Raw genomic sequence first — 19,112 nt, forward strand, 5'->3', positions numbered from 1 at the left:
TCCAGAGAAAGAACTGATGGAATCTGAATGCAGATCTAAGCATACTTTTTTTAACTTTATTTTTCCTTTATTTTTTTTTTTGGTCTGTGTTTTCTTTAACAGCACGACTAATATGGAAATATATTTTGCATGACTGAACAGGTATAACATATCAACTTGCTTGCCTTCTCAAAGAAGAAGAGGGAAGGGAGGGAGGAAGAGAGGGTGGAACTCAAAATTTTTAAAAATGAATTAAGATTTTTTACATGTAATTGGAAAAAATAAAATATTTAAAAGGAAAAATAATTAGGATGATTAACCAGATAAAAAAAGTTCCTATCTGCTTTTATTGCTTTAACGGAACTATGAAATCTCCTAATAGTATCATTAATTAAAAATATAAGGAAATATGTCTTTAATGAAAGAGAAGAGGAAAAAAAGTAGCTCATCATTACTAGTAGTCATTTCTGTATATTATTTGTTTAGAGGCAAAGGACTTTAGAGTTTGAAGGGACTTTAGATATCTTTAAATCATCTATTTGCTCTTGATCCATTATTTGTTCATTCTTTCATTTAATAAACACTTAGTAGTACCTACTGTACACAAAGCACTCTCCCAGGTGTGAAGGTTGATGCAAAGATACATTTTGTGTGATCCGTGCCCTAAAGAAGTTTATAGTTTTATAGATTAAGTGACTCCACTTAATCGTAAAGGTACTCTACCTTGAGTCCCAGTTTCTTCTAAATACTTCCCTTATTTTGACTAATTTTTGAGAACTTCTTTTCACTTCTTTTTTTCTTGTTTACCCATTCATTATACTATAAATATTATGTCTTTATTCTCCTAATGGCTCAGTTACTTTACTTTTCATTCTTTGTTAGTCTGTCTCATAAAAATTGGCAGTCTCTGTGCTCTTCCACTTTTTTTCTTCACCTTAGTTATATGATATTTGGAAATAAAAACATATGGGCTTGGAGGATCATTACATGAATTACAAAGAATATAGCATAACATTGGATAGTGCAGTTAACTCTTAGGACTACAGTATGGTAATATGTTAAGAGTGAGTACTTAAATCCGTCTTAGTAGAAAGAAAAAAAAATCTTATACTTAAAAAGAAACTTCAAGAAGATGACTACGTGTATAAAAATAGTTACCTGAAATAAAACAAAGATAAAGGATAATGAAGGTCTAGTGCATTTATTGATTGGTTGAGTTAAAAAAAAAAGAATTCTGGGTACTAAATGTTTCATATGAATAGCAGTATTGAGGGGGAGCCTTCTAATAACATAAGAGAAAAATCCTTCATTTTGATAGAATTTAATCATACATCCTCTTCTAGTCAAGCAAATTTTATTCCTTCCCAATTCATATCTCTAAATTGCAATCCTTGACAAGGAAATTACTGAACCTAATGATCATCTTTCAGAACTTACATTTAAGCAACAGTTCTTCAGAAATTTATTTTGGAAACTTGACCCCATTTTTTTTGAAGAATAGTTTGAAATGAGTCTCATGATGGAATCAAAATAATCATATCTTCTTATGGTAGATGAGTGTCCTTTAGTAAAGCACATAGTGTGTGGATGCCATAATTATTTCTTGCTTTTTTCCCTTGTGAAATTGGTGTCAGAGAGAGATCACTTTAAGCCGAAGGATATTATCTACTGTTTTAAGTATAAGAAGTTCCCTAGAGCAAGCAACTATAGATGTCACCTGGTATGGATAGTAGCTGTGTGTTTTTTAGTTGGTAAAATAATTCGGGCCTAAAAGAATCATTCTATTTATCTAAGATTTACTAAATAATGCATGCATGAGACGAAATTGATGTAAAAGAAAGCATCTTTTGAGAGAAATGACTGGGGAGTAGGTGGGAGGCAGGGTAAATGGAGATCTCCGTTTTTGCTGCATTTCTATTAAGTCTGGCAAGTAGATGTTCTCTAGAAGGACCTCCAGAAGCTATTATTGCTTTCAGCATTTTAATTCATTTAGACAGTGTCTACCTCTGTATTAACATGAAGTTCCAAGAAACATTTTAACCATAACTTTTGGTGCATCCAGTTAGTATGATCTGAATGAACTACAGAGGTATGGTCAACAGAGACCTGTTACAAACCTTTGATATGATTTCACTCCTTGGTTGACAAGCTGATAATTGAACAATAGTCAATTTTTGGAACTCTTCTGGAAGAGAGAGAGAGAGAGAGAGAGAGAGAGAGAGAGAGAGAGAGAAGAAATAACCTGAGTTTAACTTTGTCGTGTTCTTATATGTGGTCTTTTTTTTGTCCTAAAACTTAGTTTTTAAAATTTAAAAAAATAACTTATTCTACTATTATTCTGACTGTAGTGTATGTTCTGGATTTCATCAGAAATTTCATGTTTATGAAAAAATGCTTGATTTAGAATTTGAAATTATTTAAAATTTAAAAATTTTTTGCTTTCTGACTAATGAAAATGATAAATTAGATGTTTACTTTTTAGTTTTCAGATGGCAAATATGAAGGTTGAATTATCAATTAATGTTCAAGTCCTTGCAGTTGTTGCTTGTTTATGTTTAGCAAGACAGTAAGTAATATCTCTACTTTTGCTGTGTTTTTTTTCCTATTAAGTAAATGAATTTTTATTGTGTTGGTACATAATTACATTCTGAGAAACCTAATGTCACTATTTCTGCTTGTCAAATTTGCACACTTTGTGAATGCTATATGATTTCCAGATTACAAAAGAACGTTGAAAAATTGAATTGAATAATGTTCCTTTTCAGAATAACCAAATGAATCTTTTGATAGTCTTAAACTTTTAAAGCATTTGTACTACTCATCGTATAAAATAACTTATTTAGACACCAGTTGAAGTTGAATATAGGCAGTCCACAATTTACATTCACCTGACTTGTTATGTGTACATTTCTTACACATGACTAGCCAGTTGAAGGAATTCCTTTAGCTTTTTAGTACTACTGGAGATTTTGTTTCTTCTCCTCTGATACCTTATTTTCCCTTCCTCATATGCCATTTGCTGCTTGGGAGTGCCTACCAAATCAGGACTAATGGTGGGAAGTGAGGGGATCTCCTTCAGTAGGTCCATTCTGTAACTAACTCTGCCTCCATTTCATCTATTCAGAAAGTAATGCCATTTGCTGTTCCCTAAGAACTCTGCCTCAGTTTTAAATGAGGAAATAATTATTATTTTCCTCTGAAATGTAAACAAATCTTTTTTTTTCTTTTTCTTTTTTTCTTTTTTGTAGCTAGTCATTGGGGTTAAGTGACTTGCCCAGGGTCACACAGCTAGTAAGTGTTACATGTCTGAGGCCGGATTTGAACTCAGGTCCTCCTGAATCCAGGGCCAGTGCTCTATCCACTGCACCAACTAGCTGCCTCTAGACAAATCTTTCTTGGGCCTGATTTATACAAAGATCTACCAAAAACCATCTATTGGTATTTTTAAAAGTTCCCTTAAATTTTTGTAATGATTACTTTTTATTTTAAATCCATAATAAAAAAAATGCATTATGTCTTGCAGGGGCAAACAAAACCCACCATTGGTGTGGCTTTTTGTTGGAATGCTTTGTGTTTATTCATTGTTCTTTGCTTGGAGAGCAAATTTAGACATTTCAAAACCTCTTTTCATGGGTGTGGTAAGTTTCACACAGTTATTGCCCTTCATCTAGACTTTTTTAAGACTTCACCTTATTATTTTATAAACATTTTAGAAATAAAAATAGTTATGAGAATGCAAAATTAGAATTATGGCCTTTTAAAAAATCCATCAGTTGATTAACAGCAGGTAAATGATAAAAATAAATTCAAGGTGGTTTTCATTTAGTCATCTACTACTATCCCTCCTGCTTTGTTCCTGTTTAAAATATAATTATTTCCATGATATGAAATCTATCTGTGTCAGGTGGCCCCTCCTGAATGCATTGTTCAGCCTAGAGATCGAACTGGAGATTGGAATTGTATATAATTCTCACTTCATTTCTCTTCCATCTGCATGAGCAGAAAATTTCAAGCTTCTCTTTATCCTTTGCTTTCTTCTCCTTTCTCTTCATACTCTCTCACTTGGTAACTCTTCAGCTCTGGGGGGTTTAATTATCATCCCAATGCAGATAACTTCCAGATCTATGCCTTCAATCCAAACTCTCCTGAGCTCCATTTCTATACCACCAGCTGTGTAGTGGATTGTTGTACTGGATGTCCCATGTATAGACATTTTAAACTCAGTAGGTCCAAAGCAAGAACTTATCATCTTTCCTCTCAAAACCTCTCTTGAACTCACCTGTTTCTGTCAAAGGCACCACACCACCATCCTTAGAGTCACTCGGGTCTGCAACCTTGATGTTATCTTTGACTCCTCACTTTCCCTTCGTTCATGGGTCATTTGATTTCCAAATCTTCTCATTTCTACCCGTACCACTTCTCTCACATCTGAATCCTTCTCACTTACATATCCACTACCTGATTTCAGTCAATCAGTCATTAAAGTTAAGTGCCCACTATATGCTAGGCACTGTGCAAGGCTCTAGGGATACAGTTTTTTTGTAATTGGATAGGAAAGTTATAGGGGTAGTGGGGAATAAGTCAGAGTAATTAGTTGGAAAGACCTATGTGTTAGCAAATTAACTGTGGCAATAGTAATTAGTTCTCAGGGGAAACCATTTGAAGATGTTTGCTTTTATAGTACAAGTACATACACTAGTCTGCTAAACACATCGTGTTTATTCCATGCTTCCCAGGTAGAACGCTTCTGGATGCAGAGCAATGCAGTGGTGACCGTTCTAGCTGGGCTGGGCTTGGCCTCATTCTCTTCTCTGAGTAGGAGGATGCTGAGCAGCAGCTCTATATTCCAGTTTCTGGAATGGCTTTCAGCGGCCATTTTCGTACTCTACCAAATTTATTCTAATTACAGGTAATAAATTAAGAGGCATTTTTAGAAAGAGAAAGTCACTGATGTTTCATTCTTTATTTGCACAGATTCATGAAGGACCCAAGTGCCATAGCTTGATCTTATGTAATCCCTCTGCACTGTTTGTCATCCTTCAGAACCCCCATTTCTTTTACTTAGGACATAGCGATGTAAATTTTTTGCTATTGGCACAATTTCTTTTAAGAACCCCCAAAGGAAGACTGTGGTTTTGGGAGAAACAGTGTGAAAAACATAGGTCAGACATAGAGGATTTTAAATATTTTGGGTTTTGTTCTCCATTTGTCCACGACATGTTATATGCCCAAAATACCACGTGCTTCAGCCTACTCATCTTCTACATATGTACAGTAATGCTTTTCCTTCTCTTACTCTGTAGTGGTATATTAATTATTTAATCAATAACATTTCTGAAGTGTCTTCATAGGCTTATAGGATCATAAATTTAGAACTGGAAGGGATCTTAAAGGTTATCAAGTCCAACCCACTCCCATTAACAGACAAAGAAACCGAATTCTACAGAGTTCAAAATGATTTGCCCCAACGTCACGCGGGTCGTAAGTGGGAGAGCCAGCATCCCAAGCCAGGTCCAGTGACCTTTTTTACTGAATCGTGTTACCACTCTTCAGCTAAGGAACTATGCAAATATTAGGATTTTAGCTATTGTATTTTATATCTTTGGTCAATCAACAAGCATCTATTTATAAAGCACTTATATGTGCTAGGCATTGTGCTAAGTGCTGGGTATATAAAGAAAGAAAAACATGGTCCCTGCCTCCTTGAGGGCAGGGACTGTCTTTTGCTTCTTTTTATATCCCTAGTTCTTAGCACAATGCCTGGCCTATAATAGGCTCTTAATAAATGTTTATTGATTGATTAATTGTACAGTCTTATGGCAGAGACAACATATAATAATTAGGTACATATAAGATACATACATTGTGGCATAAAGGTAATGTGAAAGAGGAAGGCATTAGCAGCTTAGAGGGAGGGAGAAAACTAAGAAAAGCTTCCTGTAGAAAAGTTAGGATTTGAGCTGAGTCTTGAAGGATGTCAAGAAAGCCAGGAGGCAGAGGTGAGGATGAAGAACATTCCAGACAGCCAGTAAAAAGGTGTAGAAATGAGAGGTGAGTATTGTGTTTAAGGAGCTGTAAGTAGGCCAATGTGGCAGGATTGTAAAGTATATAGAAAGGAATAAAATGTAAGAAAGCTAAAAGGTAGGAAAGGGCCAGGTCACGAAGAACTTTAAAGGCCAGGATGTTTAGATAGGGCAGGAACCAAGACAGCTGGAAAGGTGTGATATCTATGACAAGGCATTCCTTTATAGTTCTTGAAATCTGCTTTGGAGTAAGAGATAGGCCAGCCTTTGCATAAAGTATCAAAAATGTGTGGGGATTTAAAATGGAAACCGTAGATGCTTTATCAAAACAGCAATTAACTAGAAATATGGTTTTGTTTACAGATGTATTTGTTTGCTTTATAGCACTACACTGGTTATTCATTAGTTATTTTAAAGGATGAAAATTAAATGCTATATTTCTTATTAAGTGTAATGAAATGAGTATTAATTACAAGTAAGGATTCATTTGCTCCATTTTTTGGCAGTGCTTCAACTCATCCTTTTTTTGTTGTTGTTTTCATAGAAAGCTTTCAGAATTCATGCCAATTTTTCAAGTTCTAGGAAAGTTGACTTCATGATTAAAGAGTCATATTGCTGTTATGTGCAACTGCAAATACTTACCATATTAATAAAGGCAAAATAAAGTCTATGCTCATTACTTCTTATCTTTCTCTTTATTAGACTCTATTCCCTTTGGTCTCTTCCTGAACAGTTGAGAAAGGGGAATGAAGGGAGCTTATGGTTCAAGGAACTGTTCAGATTTGCCATTTGGGGGAAGAGTTCATAGGGATATCGAATTTTTAATTAAAAAGAATAAGGAAATTTCATTTTAATTTTGAACATTCCCTGTGAAATAAATGGGAATTATGTAGAACTATCCAAAATTCCAAATGTAATTGGAAACCTTATTTTAATCAATGTTGCCGTCTCTTAGGAATTAACCCATTCTCTTGCTTTCAAAGAGTTAATATACCTTCAAAGATGAAGCAGTAGACTCTTTTTAATCACAGAACTTGGTCCCTTCCTCTCCATCTTTTCAAATGGTATTATTCTAAATTTGGATATCATCTCCACATTGGATGATTAATGTTAGAATACTTTATGTGGATTATATAGAGAAAGGGGAAGTGAGTGTCATGTTATAACTGTAGTAAAGAATATTTTAAAAGACATTTTGTCCTTTTTATTTAGCATTTGTGACCAAAGCACTAACTACGTCATTGATAAATTTGCAAAGAACCTTCTGTTCTCTATGCCTCATGATGCAATCATCTTACTCAGAGGAGATTTGCCAGGGAATTCTCTTCGTTATTTGCATTACTGTGAGGGTCTGAGGCCTGATGTTTCATTGGTGGATCAGGAAGTAAGTATGCTAAAAATATACTAAGTATATTATAATTTTAATTTTTAAAAATTCACACAGGTTTTATTTTTGTGAAGATATAATTTTCATGACCAAAGTAATAATCAGAATGTGACTTCATATTCCTCTGGTTCTTTTGACCATTCAAACAGGTTAATAAGATTTCCTTCCTGCTTATCCTGAAGGTATTAAGAATTGATGAGCTTAATTTTAGATTTATAATAAAATCCTAGGATGACATAGTATAAACCATGAAAAATTTTCAATGTATAAGCAAGTTTATTTTTAAAACATTTATTGTAAGTAGTGATATCTGAACCGTGCAAACAAGCATTGCTCACAAGCTTAGGGATTAAAAGAAATTATGATGATCCTACAAGAGATAATTTTGTCAGCAAATAAAAATTTCACTAAAAATTAAAATTATGTTACTGTAGAATTTATGAGTTTGTCACTCGTTTTTCTTGGGGAAGACTTGTGAAAATTTCTTATTCCATTAAAATAATTTTGTGAACCTGAAAATATTTTTAACTAGTAGACACAAGGATAAGAATGCTTAACTCTTCTATCAATTCATCAGCAGGCATGTATTAAGCTCGTACTGTGTGCCAGGCACTGGGGTTACAAAAATGAAATGAAACTGCCCGTGCCCTAGAGAAGAGAGAGATAACATGGACATAAAGAAGTAGATATTGGTGTTATGAGAGGTACTGTTAGGATTGGAAAAAAGAAATTGTTCTTATTTTTAAGGTGCCTCATTAAGAGTTGAGCAGGATAAGTACTTAACTGAATGAATGAAGATTCATGACCATTTTTAGAAGATATTATACTTTCATATGATTTTGCAAAGATATGTACATTTAAAAATTTTTTCCACCTGTCTTGTTTGGGTTCAGGCCAACCTGAGTTCCAGTCTGTGGTTTTATCCTGGCAATATGAACTTCCCAGATTATTCTTTAGGAATATACTAGATAGTATGATCATTATCAGTATTAGTGAAGACATAAAACTCAACTTAGGTCAGTAGAAACATGAAGACTATTATATTCTTACTTGTGTCTCCCTAGACCTTTCAGTGTGAACAAATGAATTTTATGCAGTTCCATTTTTATAGTCTATAAATTGTGTTTGTTCATTTGATTTCTTTTTAGAAACGTGAAATTAAGTGTGAAGTTATTTTGATTTTTCTGGCAGATGTTGACTTATGAGTGGTATTTACCTAAGATGGCTAAGCATTTACCAGGTATCTACTTTCCTGGGAACCGGTGGAATCCTGTGGAAGGAATATTACCTAGTGGAATGGTCATGTTTAATCTTTATCATTTCCTCAAAGTAAATAAACAGTAAGCATTCTTTTCATGTAATAGCTTTTCTAAAATCTTTAAGCTTTTCAAAAATTGTTTATGTAGCAGCTGTGCCTCATCCAAAAGAACAATTTTCTACACCGATTTCCCCGTCACTGGTGAGATTATCTTTGTAATTAAATTGAATATCTATGCAGAAATAAGGGTAGGCAGAAATAAATGTTATTTTTCCAAGTGAAGTAAAAATAAAGACAGATTAGCAAGAATGGCATATGAGATCTTAGCACAATTCAGGGAAATTAGAGATGTGCCTGCCTACTTGAAATCTTTGCGGGTGGATAGCAAACAATTAGTTTCCCATTGATGAACACCATGGCCACCTTTTTGATGTAAAGCAAATGTTTTCCAGGAATAATCACCACACAAAAATAGCCCAAGATTTTTAAAAATAAGATGAAGCATTTTTATGACTTAAGAAACACCTACAGTTGTACTAGCTGAAAGAAATTATGAGAGTTGTCAATCCCCATACTTCTAGGCATATAGTTTTTGCTAACTAAGATCAATGGTATTGTATGTTTGTCCTTTTTTTGGAAGACTGAATTTTGTCTGTACCTGGATGTGGAAACTTAAGTGGACTGTTGATTTACTTAAGCATGTCTTTTCTGTAAAGGAATCCCTTGCAGTTTTCAGAGTAAAGTAGATGAAAGCAAAGTGATGCAGTGTTTTGGATACTCAAAACCTTAATAAAACTTTGTAGTAATTATTATCAATAATAGCTAATTAATAATATTGATGAGAACAAAAGGTATTAAATGAACATCTGCAAGGAATAAATGTTCTATAAGAGTAGTGTTTAATATTTTCTAGTTTTAAAGATCAGGAACCATGACAGTATCAAATTTAGGCAATGGTTGCTATCTTTTGTTCTTAGATTAGGAACTAAAAGGAACTACAGCAAATATATTGCTATTATATCTTTGAATGATTTTATATCAAAAGTTTTGCTAGAAAATCATGATCCAATAAATATTGGATTAAACTAGCATTTTTAAAAGTTTATTTCTGTAGAACCTAGCTTAAAAACAGCTATGGTCAACCTCTAAAAATTAGTGCAAAAAACATTTTGGCCAAACCAAGCAACACACCCCATAATTGTTGAAGAAGCACTAAATAATAAGGTTTCTAGAATTAAGTTTTTTAACTTATTACTAGAAATTTTGCATGTTCTGTCTCCCAATTTATTTTTTCCAGCCTAATCTGGTATCATATTGCTGTCTATGAAATGAAAATTTAATATCCAAAGATACATGTGAAGGGATAGGTAACATAAACATTTTTCTCTTAAGATTCTTTGTTTCCATGACAGGTATTATAACATTGGCAGACATACTTTTCCCTTATTTTTTCCAAGTTTTTTTTTTAGAAAGTCTAAATGAAACTGAATTGTTTACAGATGTTATGAGTAACAATGCACTGTGCTATGAGTAGTATAAATCTAACATTTAGATCCTGGAGCTTAACTTAAAAATAAATCCCATTTGTTTTGCTTTCAATAGCAAAGAAACATTTGTTTGCATAGGACTTCATGAAGGTGACCCAACTTGGAAAGAGAACTATTCACTTTGGCCATGGGGTTCTTGTGACAAATTGGTTTCTTCAGAGATTGTATTCAACCCTGAGGAATGGATTAAGCTTACTAGAAATATGTATAACTGGACTGAAGAATATGGGAGGTATGAACAATTTACATTTTGTTTAGGTGGTTGTTTTATATGCCTGAAATAACCTTAAGTGTTGTCATATCTTGTATTTTCCATTCAATCAACATAAAACTTGTATCTATGTCACATAGGGACAGAAGGGCCCATTCAATCAATCTTTACCTTTAGACTTCTGCATTTCCAGTTCAGTCTGAAATGAAGTATCCAGGTTGGCCTCTATTAGTTGACCAATTTAGAAGCTTGGAGACCTAGAAACTCCATTTTTACCGTCCGCCTCTGTATGATGACTGCTTTGTCTTCATGAAGACCATCAGTAATCTAGAAGATAGCCCAGAAACTGATGTGCCTAGCTGCCCCAACAAGAATTATACAAGAAGCAGGATAATGATGTGGGTATTTGTCCCAGGGAATACAGGATATACAGATATTCCCTGCTCTTCGGCATAATCTGTAGCATTTCACTTTGGAGGGCAGAGCAAGAACAGTAGTAGGAATGTTAGGGCAAAAAATGATTGGGATGAAAATGACAACACATGGTCCCAAAAGAGTGCAGCACGAGGTGGCTTGGATCCTCTCTCTGATGGTGCAGTCTAGAGCATGGAACAATAGCAGCAGCTGGAGCATTTGTTTATGTATGGGACCTTTCTTTCTGACTTTGACAGAAAGGTATATTCCTAGCAATGGAAATTGTGGATCAAAGGGCACAAACATTTTAGTCAGTTTGTTAGCATAATTCCAAGTTGTTTTTCAAAATGGTAGACCAATTTACAGCTTCTCTTTTCCCAAAACCCCTATTATATTGACTATTTCCATCTTTTGTCACCTTAGCCAGTTTTCTGGGTATGAGGTGATACTTCAGGGTTGTTTTGATTTGCACTTCTCTGATTAATGATTTGGAGCAGGCTTTCAGATGGTTGTTAATAGTTTGCCATTTTTCTTTTGAAAACTGTTTGTTCCTATTATTTGACCACTTATCCATGGAGAAATGGCTCTTGGTTTTGTATGTTTGTTTTAATTCTTTCTATATCTTGAACATCAGACCCTTATTAGAAGCACTTGATGCAAAAATTACTTCCCAATTAAAAGTTTCTCTCATCTTTGCTGCTTTGATTTTTATTTCTGAAAAAGTTTTCAGTTTCATATGATCAAAATTATTTATTTTATCTTTTGTGATTGTTCTGTTCTTTTATTGGTTAAAAACTTCTTCCTGGCCATAGGTGTGAAAAGCACCTGATCCTCTATAACTGTATTTTAATGTATAATCTAGTTTGTTGTACTGGGGCACTGTGTCATAGACACAATACACCATTAACCTTTAATGTAACTGCCAGAAACAAATTATTTTATTCTAATTATAGGTTTGACCCATCTTCTTGGGAAGCTGTAGCTAATGAAGAGATGTGGCAAGCAAGGTGATTCTGTGTTTGTATGTACTAATGATTTTAGTGTATTTTGAATAATATAGAGAAGTGGCTGATGGTACTTTTCTTCCTGGATGATAATAGTGGGTGGCAAAACTTTGTTTAATTAATAGAGCACATAAGGCAGAATTTTTTGAATATACTCTTAACTGCCTTTCAGACATATTGTATAGCATTGAATTCCACTTAGTCTCTCTCTATTTCAATTTTCCCTGCATGTCAGTAGGAGGTTTTATATCGCTCAATACTCTGTGGCAACTGAAACATAGTAGTAATGATGCTTATTTTTAAAAACTGATTTCAGATGGCACAGTCGACAGAGCACCGGCCTTGAAGTCAGGAGGACCTGAGTTCAAATCCAAATTCAGACATTTAACACTTACTAGCTTTGTGACCCAGGGCAAGTCACTTAACCCCTATTGCCTCACCAAAATGCAAAACAAGAAAAAGAAAAAAGAAAAAGAAAAAAAAAACCCGAATTCATCTTTTTTAAACCTCCTCCCATCTTGGAATAGTGATGCCCGTCTTGAAGGCATCACTATCCTCTCAGTCTTCCATACTTGAATCTTGGGAGTTATCTTTGACTCAGTTCTCTTCCCTTATCCCCTACATTCAGTCATTTGTCGAGTCCTGACAATTGCACCTTTTCTCTCATTTTCCTTTGTTTTTACTCATTTAATAATTTTTTTTTCTGAATTGAATATCTTTACAAGTTATCAGTCTAATAATAGGGGCACAAGGGGGCAAAGGTATATCGTGTGTTTAATTATTTAGTCCTGCTTTGTAACTTAATGAATTAAACTTCAAGGAGAGCTAAGCAAAATGAGTATGCAGAGCATTATTTGTATTGATTTGTGTGTTGTATGTGATTTGGAAGATTTAATGTATAAGAAGTGTATGCGCACCCTTGGAGAACTAAGTTTAATATTTGAAGAACTAGGTAGCAGTTATGATGAATGCTTCCAAAACATGTTGATTAACTGACAAGTATTCCCTCTCATTCTACTTCTTGTATGGAGTACAATTTATTTGGAAGAAGAAATCGTTTCTAATGGTCAGTTTGATTTTCTTAGCTAGCATTTTAACTTAAACTTCCATAATAATGAAAGCATTAATAGTAGTACACAGAAAATATGGTTTATGCATTCATTGCCTGTAGGATATTTTTCAGATTTATTTTTGAATGTGAAATGGACTATATTTAGTTAAGTAATTAATACCATGATTTTATTTACACATACTTTTTTTTTCTAGGATGAAAACAGCATTCTTTATCTTTAACCTTGCAGAAGCTGCTAATGTGCCAACAAATATGAAAGTACAACTTTATGCTCGTGCATATAATGTATGTTATTTTATAAAACATATTTTTGGTTTGGGAGTGGTAGTCTGGGGGACTTATATGGAATAATTTATTCTTTTCTCTTCATCCTCTCTTGCCTTTGTAGAGTGGCAAGTTTAACAGATATATGGACAAATACTCAAATATATTATTTTACAAATCAATTTTTAGGCATTAAGTGAATTTGTCAAGAACAAGTCCTACCAAACAAATGTTAATTTCCTCCTTGTCTTATTTATCTTGACTTATATACTATTGACTGTGAATATGAAATTAATTAGCATTTTTTAAGATGCAAAACAGTGGTAGTAGCTTTATTTCTAGCTGTATTCCTAAAGTTGGGCTAACTGATGCCCCAGGAGACATGACAATACTAACACTAGGCCAAGCTCTTTGTGATTGGAGTAGGGAGGACAGAGGAGAAGCTTGCTGTAGCTACAGTATTTTTTAAGGGCCTTTTTGCTGAACCATAGAAATCTGGATCTAGACTTTCCTAGCTTAAGTGGTCTAGGGACCTGCCCTATAGGAAAAGAAGATATCTTGACAATAGGGATTCCCAGAACTAGATTTGTGGAAGGTTGAGGTATTACCTATTTCCTATAAGAACAACTGTGAATCTACTCAGCTAGGATATATGGTCAGGTATTCAGATCAAGAAGAGAATTTGTTCTTTTGACTTCTTACCACCAATTGAAGGATTACACTGCGCAATTGTAAGCAGTGGTTCATTATCAAGCTCACATGTAATTATGTGATGTACCATGAAGCAGTGACAAGTATGTTGGTCTGAAAGTCAGTAAACCTCATGGAATGGTTGAGTTTCCCACCCCCCCCAGGTGATATGTGTAAAGGTCATCAGTCTTTTAATTTTAAGTCCTTTTTTTACCCCAGCAGCCACACTATGTTCTGGTTTCATCTTTGCCAGATCACAAGCTACTTGAGGATAGGGATTGTTTAATTTTTGCCTTTGTATCCCCACTGCCCAGCCTAGTGTTTGGAACATAGACGATCAACATTTAATAAATCCTTGTTGAAGGAGTGTATTACTAGTTAGTTGTTAGATAAGCCAGTTAATCCCTCTGAACTTCCATCTATAAAAAGACTAGGTGATTTATGAGATCCCCTTCATCTCATATTTTATGTTTCTGTGAAAAACAAGAGGCAGAACTGTCTTAGACCCACTGTTAATCATGTTAGTAATATGACTAATGGCTAGCTAACGTGTTTGGTTAGCGTATTATTGAAACTCTGATCATGTGTTTGATACTTCTTTGGACCAGTCAGATTTGTTTTTTATAACTGTGTGTATATTCCTGTCTGTCTGTTCTTGGGTCACAATACTAGACAAAATAATGTGAATGTTTCAGTATACACCACACCTATCACTGCTACTGGGAAGATCATTCAGAACAAATGTCTTATTGATGATGGATCAGTAGCAGCAACATTATATATAAAGGATAGCATAATTATTTACAATGACCCAGATGAAAAGGTGATAAGCGATAGAAGTCATGTTTGTTAAGTTCAAACCATGACAAACCATGGTAGGGAATAGAAATAGAAATTATCAGCATCTTAGAAACTTGGATTCAAATTCAGAGTACTTTGCTATATTGAAATGTCAGAAGTAGCAGAATATATAATAACACGCTTAGGAAAAAAAAACCTTTTCAGATACAAGATGAGAAATGACTGGCATCACATAATGTGGAAGATAAATTTCACTGAATCTCAGAAGAAAAGCAAATTATGAATTAGCAACAAAACATAGTTTAAAAGAATAATATGGTGTGATGGTGCAACAGAGATCATGGCATGTAGAACTTGAGTTCTTCATTCTCTTGGGCAGTTGGTGAATTTTTTTAACTTGGAGAAAGTTCATGGAAGAGTAGCAAAGGTAACTAAATGTTTAGAGAAAAAAAAACCTATAATAAAAGGATAGAAGAGCTTTGATTATTTCACCTAGAAAAAAGAAGCTAAAAGTTTACAAAATAATGGTCTTTATGTAAAGGAATGTGTATAGTGACCATTCTCTCTTCCACTGACTGAAAACTAGAAGAAATTAGCTTAAACTGCAGAACTAAGGATTTAAGTTAGTTGTGAGAAACAAACCTTCAGTCAACCTTCAGTTCTAATGTTAAACATTAGAATAACTTGTCAAAGGTGGATTATAGATGTTTTTCTGGAGTTAGAAGGTCCCTAGTTGGTCTGGTTTGGCTTAGGGTGAGTGAATGTAATAATCTGTTAGGGTCCCTTCCATCCCAGTAATTCTGTGAATGTTGCCCTATGCAAAAATAACACCTTCCCCCTGGCAAAAGTTTTTGCTTTATATTTTAGCCAGTTTAATGATAAGTTCAGGCTCTTGGTAAATGTAAATATTTACATGGAGGCCCTGTTTAGGTTATGAAATCACTAGGCAAGCAAGTATGGTTTTTTGCAGATTTCTATCTGACATTTGTTTGTTAGATTTTAGTTGTGCCTTTCTTCGGTTTCCTCTGGAAAACCCAATTATGTGAGATCTGTTGTACCTCTCAGTAGACATAATATCTCTGGTGCTCAAAATCTGAGTACTTGAAGGGCAAATAACTCAGAATTAGAAGATAGTGTCAACCTGAATTTTAAAAAAATGTAAACTTATTGCTTTAAAGACACAAATTTGAATGTTGTACCTAAAGACAATATTAAAATTGTGAGTTTGTTGAAAGCTAATATGGGAATATGCTTTTTTTAGAAAAAACCCACTTTTAAAAAATAAACCAACTGTAAAGGATATTTTTTCCTCTTAACAGCTAAATTTAGAGTTTCCAACCTTTCTGCCTGTTGAGTAAATAGCTTTCCATGAATTACAGCTAAATCCCTTTCCCAGAACATCCTTCTGGAGGATGAGCATTCTGTTCTAACACAGTGTGCCTTAGATTTCCCCTAGCAGTATCCCAAAAAGCCCAGAAGCAGTTTTATATGAAACATATTTGCCACCTGTTAACTGTGACAATTACAGTAACATCTTCACATTTTCTGCATCATGCAGCAAGCATTAGATTTTATTGGTTTCTTGACTTTGTTGATATGTATGCTATCTATGCTTTCTGGGTTTCTTTTAAGTTTAAGAATTGTTTCTCATGCAATGAAATATTAAATACGCACTTTTTTTCAGCTATATAAGGAAATTGTATATCTACAAAAGAAACATCCAGCAAATTGGCACAAGAACTATGCCATTGCGTGTGAAAGAATGCTTCGTTTTCATGAAATCGATGTGAATCCTGAATTCCTGTTATCTGAGACTATCAAACATTTCCACCTCTATGTGGAGAAAGTGCAGGATGATCCGCAGCGGGCTGACATTTTAGAGGCTCTGAGGCACCTCAGAAGGGAACTGCAGGGACTAAGAAAGACCAGAAGAGCCTGAAGCAGCAGCATGTGAAAGAACGTGCCTGCCATCTCGACCTGAGAACTATCCAACTTTTCTTTCCATTCCTAAAAAAGATATTTTTAAGGAAGCAGAAATGCCAACGATAGTTTCTAGAAATAACGAAAGCAGTAATGTGGTAACCTGTCTTAAGATGCGGAAATGTTCCCTGTGTCTTTTAGTGATGTGGGTGGGACCACATGGAAAATTGTTCTGTGTTATCAGAAATGAGAATTTCAGAGAAAATTGCTGGAAAATCTTGTTAAAATTATCATGCAGAAAATTATTCTATGTCTTATAGGAATCTAAGGTAGAATTAACATTCTCCCTATTTTCATATCCTTAAACTTATTCATTTAGAACTCAGGAACCTTGTTTCCCATGGCCAACTTGACAAGTTTACATATTTAAAAAGAAATCCTAAGACTTTTCTATTTCTTGCCAGCAAATTTTGAACAGAAATAAGAGTCAGCATGCAACATTTTTTCCTTTCTTTTTTTCTCAAATCACCTGGTTGTTTGCACAGAACTTCTGTAGCTCTGGGCTAAATCCCAGTCTGATGATACTCTGATAAAAGTCCAGTTGCTATTGTCTCATCTTAGGTGGTGCTTTCAGATTTTCAAACAAGAAAAGCTGATTTGGTGTTCACTTGTCTCAGTTGCATGAATTGCTTGGCATTTAAACACTTTCCCATTTTCCTAATTCTTTTAATATTTGTGTTTTATCTCTGTTTGTACTTTCAGACTTGCCAGATAGTCCTAATAATTAGTTAAACTTACGCTGCCAAAACTGCAAAAAAAAAAAAAAAAGATTATATAAATTGTGTTACAAGCATCTTCTATAGATATTACTAAAGAGAACGTACTAAGAAATGCAAATAATGGTTCTTTATTTTATTATGACAGTTAATTAATAGCAACCTGTTTTAATGAATAAAGTCACTTAGAGTCCTTCAGCACTTCCTAAGTAGAGGCCAGAATCGGTAGGGATTCTTTCCCCCCCAATTGTATAGCTCTTAGACTCCAAGCACTATATAGGCCCCTGTATAGAAATGCTCACTAATGAAGAGGGAGGGCTAGAAGCTTGTCTGCATTCAAAGATCACTGGTGAGTCATTCAGCAAGAAAAGGCCCCTTACTAGGAATAGTCACAGTTCCGTGGCATTGTACTAGCAGAAGGGTCTGATCAAAGGTCTCCTGTGGAGCTTGCATGGTTCCCTTTCATACTACGACCATAATTAAAACCACTAATTCTCTTTTAAAATGCTGCAGGATGCCATGTAGGCATCTGTCTGGAGTGTCCTTTGTGATGTCATAAGCTGTTAAGGACCAGTGCCGAGGGCTTTTGAGTGAAATGCCAGTCATGAAGGTGCTTCAAGACAAGGGTGCCTCTAAAGGCTTGACAGGGCCTTGACTGCACAATTCGAGCTGAATTTGCCCCCTTGTCAGCTGCCAGTAAATAAATCTCAAAGGGGGAAAAGCTGAAGTTTCATTACCTGATCCATGGGGCTTTGTTGGTTTTGGCATCACACAGGGGAAGCTCTTGCCCCTCCATTCTGTGGATTTGAAGATGTCCATTGGAGCCTGCAGAGCCTGGATAGGGTTCAGAGCAGAACCTTTTGAAGAGTGTCAATAGTTGTAACAGTTCAGCTGTTAGGAAGACAAATAAATGGAGGAGCTCATTAATCCGCTTTTGGCTCTCAGTGCCTTTTGCCCTTTTATCACAGCCCTATTAGGCTCCTACTCATCTTGAACCAGAAAAAAATGAATTGAAGTTGTTGAGTACTAATTGGCAAAGACTTTTAATCATGGGCCAAGAACTTTCACTGACTTGAAAGTAACTTCTCCACAGGGAGGAACCCAAAATCTGGTTTACCCTAAAACAAAAACCAGTTGGAGTTCAGTGTAGTATAAAAATTTAAGGAAGCATTGATAAATTGTCTAAGTTTATCCACTTGAAAGAAATTATGTATGTGATTACAATTTACACTTTTTAAAGCGGAAATAAATACAATTTTAAAATTTGTTTTCCAGGAACTCATTGTCATTATTGGCTTGAATGTGAAGAAGATGTGTATATTTGATGCATGTGTATAAAAGAATGTTTCCTGTTTACACTGTAAGGAATGGTAAATGAAGGCCATATTTTTGAGTGTCTTGCTATTTTTTTGGATACATTTCCATATGCCTTTGATATTTGATCTTATAATTGTACTTAAATCTATCTACAACATCTGATGAGTAGATATGTAGCAAAGGGAAAGAAAGGACTTTTATAAAATGAGATGATAAAAAGTAGATGTGCTTCAATGATTTAACACCATTGGCATATAAAATTAAAAGGTGACTGTGTAATGGGTATGAGATTTAGGAATGCTAGGCTTCATTCCCAGTTCTAGTACTTGGAAGAGCTCCATACCATCTTGTAAAGTTGGGCAAATTGCTTTTGTTTTTCCTGATTTGTCTTTTCTCTGTCACTATATCTTTAACACTATGAAATCTGACAAAAGAGACTTCCCTATAGT

At 34.6% G+C, this 19,112-nt stretch overlaps 1 protein-coding gene across 3 annotated transcripts in view; it reads left to right on the top strand.

Moving 5' to 3' along the window:
- TMEM260 (transmembrane protein 260) overlaps nt 1–18,624 on the top strand; it is an 87,797-nt gene extending 69,173 nt beyond the window's left edge. For all 3 annotated transcript variants that reach the window (XM_027842837.1, XM_027842839.1, XM_027842838.1), the window contains exons 8-16: nt 2,462–2,545; nt 3,503–3,617; nt 4,716–4,888; nt 7,215–7,386; nt 8,581–8,729; nt 10,250–10,426; nt 11,773–11,826; nt 13,090–13,180; nt 16,335–18,624. In XM_027842837.1, coding sequence (XP_027698638.1) covers nt 2,462–2,545; nt 3,503–3,617; nt 4,716–4,888; nt 7,215–7,386; nt 8,581–8,729; nt 10,250–10,426; nt 11,773–11,826; nt 13,090–13,180; nt 16,335–16,589 — 1,270 coding nt within the window. In that variant the 3' untranslated portion in view covers nt 16,590–18,624. The remainder of the gene's footprint in view (nt 1–2,461; nt 2,546–3,502; nt 3,618–4,715; nt 4,889–7,214; nt 7,387–8,580; nt 8,730–10,249; nt 10,427–11,772; nt 11,827–13,089; nt 13,181–16,334) is intronic.
- The last annotated feature ends 488 nt before the right edge of the window (nt 18,625–19,112 follow it).

This window comes from Vombatus ursinus, unplaced genomic scaffold, assembly GCF_900497805.2.
Source record: "Vombatus ursinus unplaced genomic scaffold, bare-nosed wombat genome assembly UNPS02014893.1, whole genome shotgun sequence".
Classification (NCBI taxonomy): Eukaryota; Metazoa; Chordata; class Mammalia; order Diprotodontia; family Vombatidae; genus Vombatus; species Vombatus ursinus.